Source organism: Melanotaenia boesemani, chromosome 3, assembly GCF_017639745.1.
Source record: "Melanotaenia boesemani isolate fMelBoe1 chromosome 3, fMelBoe1.pri, whole genome shotgun sequence".
NCBI lineage: Eukaryota > Metazoa > Chordata > Actinopteri > Atheriniformes > Melanotaeniidae > Melanotaenia > Melanotaenia boesemani.
The window spans coordinates 1,061,366-1,063,197 of record NC_055684.1 but is presented as its reverse complement, the minus strand read 5'-3'; the positions used below and the strand labels follow the sequence as shown (position 1 = coordinate 1,063,197).

General features: G+C 50.5%; 1 protein-coding gene across 1 annotated transcript in view; it reads left to right on the top strand.

The window, feature by feature from the left end:
• The window catches only part of ap5b1 (adaptor related protein complex 5 subunit beta 1), a 12,823-nt gene extending 12,195 nt beyond the window's left edge, over positions 1–628 (top strand). The window contains exon 3 of the mRNA XM_041981747.1: positions 1–628. This exon is cut by the window's left edge and continues 1,382 nt beyond it. Within this exon, the coding sequence (XP_041837681.1) occupies positions 1–523 (523 nt within the window). The 3' untranslated portion in view covers positions 524–628.
• The last annotated feature ends 1,204 nt before the right edge of the window (positions 629–1,832 follow it).

Sequence of the window (1,832 nt, the reverse complement as noted above, 5' to 3'; positions counted from 1 at the left end):
CAGAGAGAGGCCGTCGCCGGCGGTGACGCTGAGACTGAAGCCCAGACACCCCTACCCCACCACCCTCCAGGTCAGCGCCATCTTCACCGCCACAGACGGACTCTGCTGGCACACCGCCCTGCCGGACATCCACGTGGCGTTCCCGCAGGTCTTCCTGCCGCTGCCCGCTCCGCGGAGCTGGGCTCCAGCCAGCAGACTGAAGGTGTTCCAGGGATTATGGGATGAAATGTGCTCGGAGACTACGGACGCTGCTGTCAGCCTCTTCTGCTGCCGGCTGCAGGAAGCCGCTCTGGTCGCCCTGGTAACCAAACACTTCCTCCCCTTCCTGGTATCGGACATGTCCTGTAAAGACGAGTTCTGTGTCCTTTTTTTCCTCCCACCGCGGTCTCAGGTCCTGCTGAAGATCAGGTCGGAAGACGACACCGTGCATTTTAACATCGCCACCAACAACTGGCGGCTTCTGCCTCACATAAACTCGTACCTGCTGACCGTCACATCGCCACAGGAAGTGGGCGTCAGCTGAGCGGCCGCAGCTTCCGCTCGTTTTAACGCTCAAACAGCCGAAGACGGCTGCTTTAAAACGAACTTTCATCACGCTGATTTCAAATAAAAATCATGTCACATTGAAGGTTTTGTCTGTTATTTTCCAGAACGAGATGATGGTTCCAGAACTACCGGAACATAAAATCACACCATCGCCACCGTCACGCCCAGCGAGCCGGCTCAATCTAAATCAGGGATGTTCACCTGCTTCCACACGTAACTGCAGGTTTAAACCTACGAGGAATTAATCATAGGTTAATTCCTCGCACCACCTTCCACGCGTGTCCGCTTCTTGCTTTGTTCTCCGTCCACGTCTTCATGGAAAAGTCCAGCAGAGGAAGAGTTTTCCCTCCAAACGAACCCTGGTGGGGTGAAACATGAGGCGGGTGTGGTTGTGGGGGACGTCTCAGCAGCCTGAAAGCCATCCTGCAGGAGAACCGTTGGGTGGCTGGAAGGTCCTGCAGCCTTTCAGAAATCCAGCCAACATGTAGGATTCATTCTGCACACAGAGCCCATTTACTGGAATTTACTTTGTTCCTATGTTTTCTTATGACACGAACAGATGGAAATAAAACTCAGACATTTCTAGTGTAGGGAAGTTTAATGCAGAATAATTGTGATGTTGATAAGATTGTGATCATTTCTTTGACAGCAGTGGTACCAGGTAAATCTAATCCGGACTAAACCCAGAACCAATGAGAGAGCAGCCTCAGGTCACCTGACTGTCAAACGTCATATTCATACAGGACGTTCTAAACCAGAATAGCCAGTACTGGATCGATGCTGACAGGCCAGCAGGTAGTCAGACTTTAAAATATCACGTGTAATTAATTTACCAGGGTCAGAAGTGGTTTTGATGGGGGCGACGCCTCGTATGAGCAAGCTGTTGCTGCTATGAACAGACCAGAGAAGAAGAACTGAGTGTGTGAGAATTACTGCCATCTAGTGGTAAAGATGGTAAAGCAGAGCTATGAAAGTACGGTGGCCATCAGTGGCCAAACTTCTTCCAGACATAAAGATGTTTGCGTGTGTGAGTGGATCCAGCGGCCTCAGGTGCAGCGGTGACTGTACTGTCTTCTTCTTCTATGGTGCTTTAAGGCATAACGGATCCCGAACGGAGCTCTAGCTCCTTCAGACAAAGCTGCTGCTGCAGCTTTAAAGCTTGTTTGTCCACTCAGAGACACCGTAGTAAAAACCGGTGGCAGCTGCATGTATGTGGACCCACGGTGAGGAAATAGAAAGCGCTTCATTCTAAGAGAATAAAAACAACAGATGTTTTAATAAAGTCA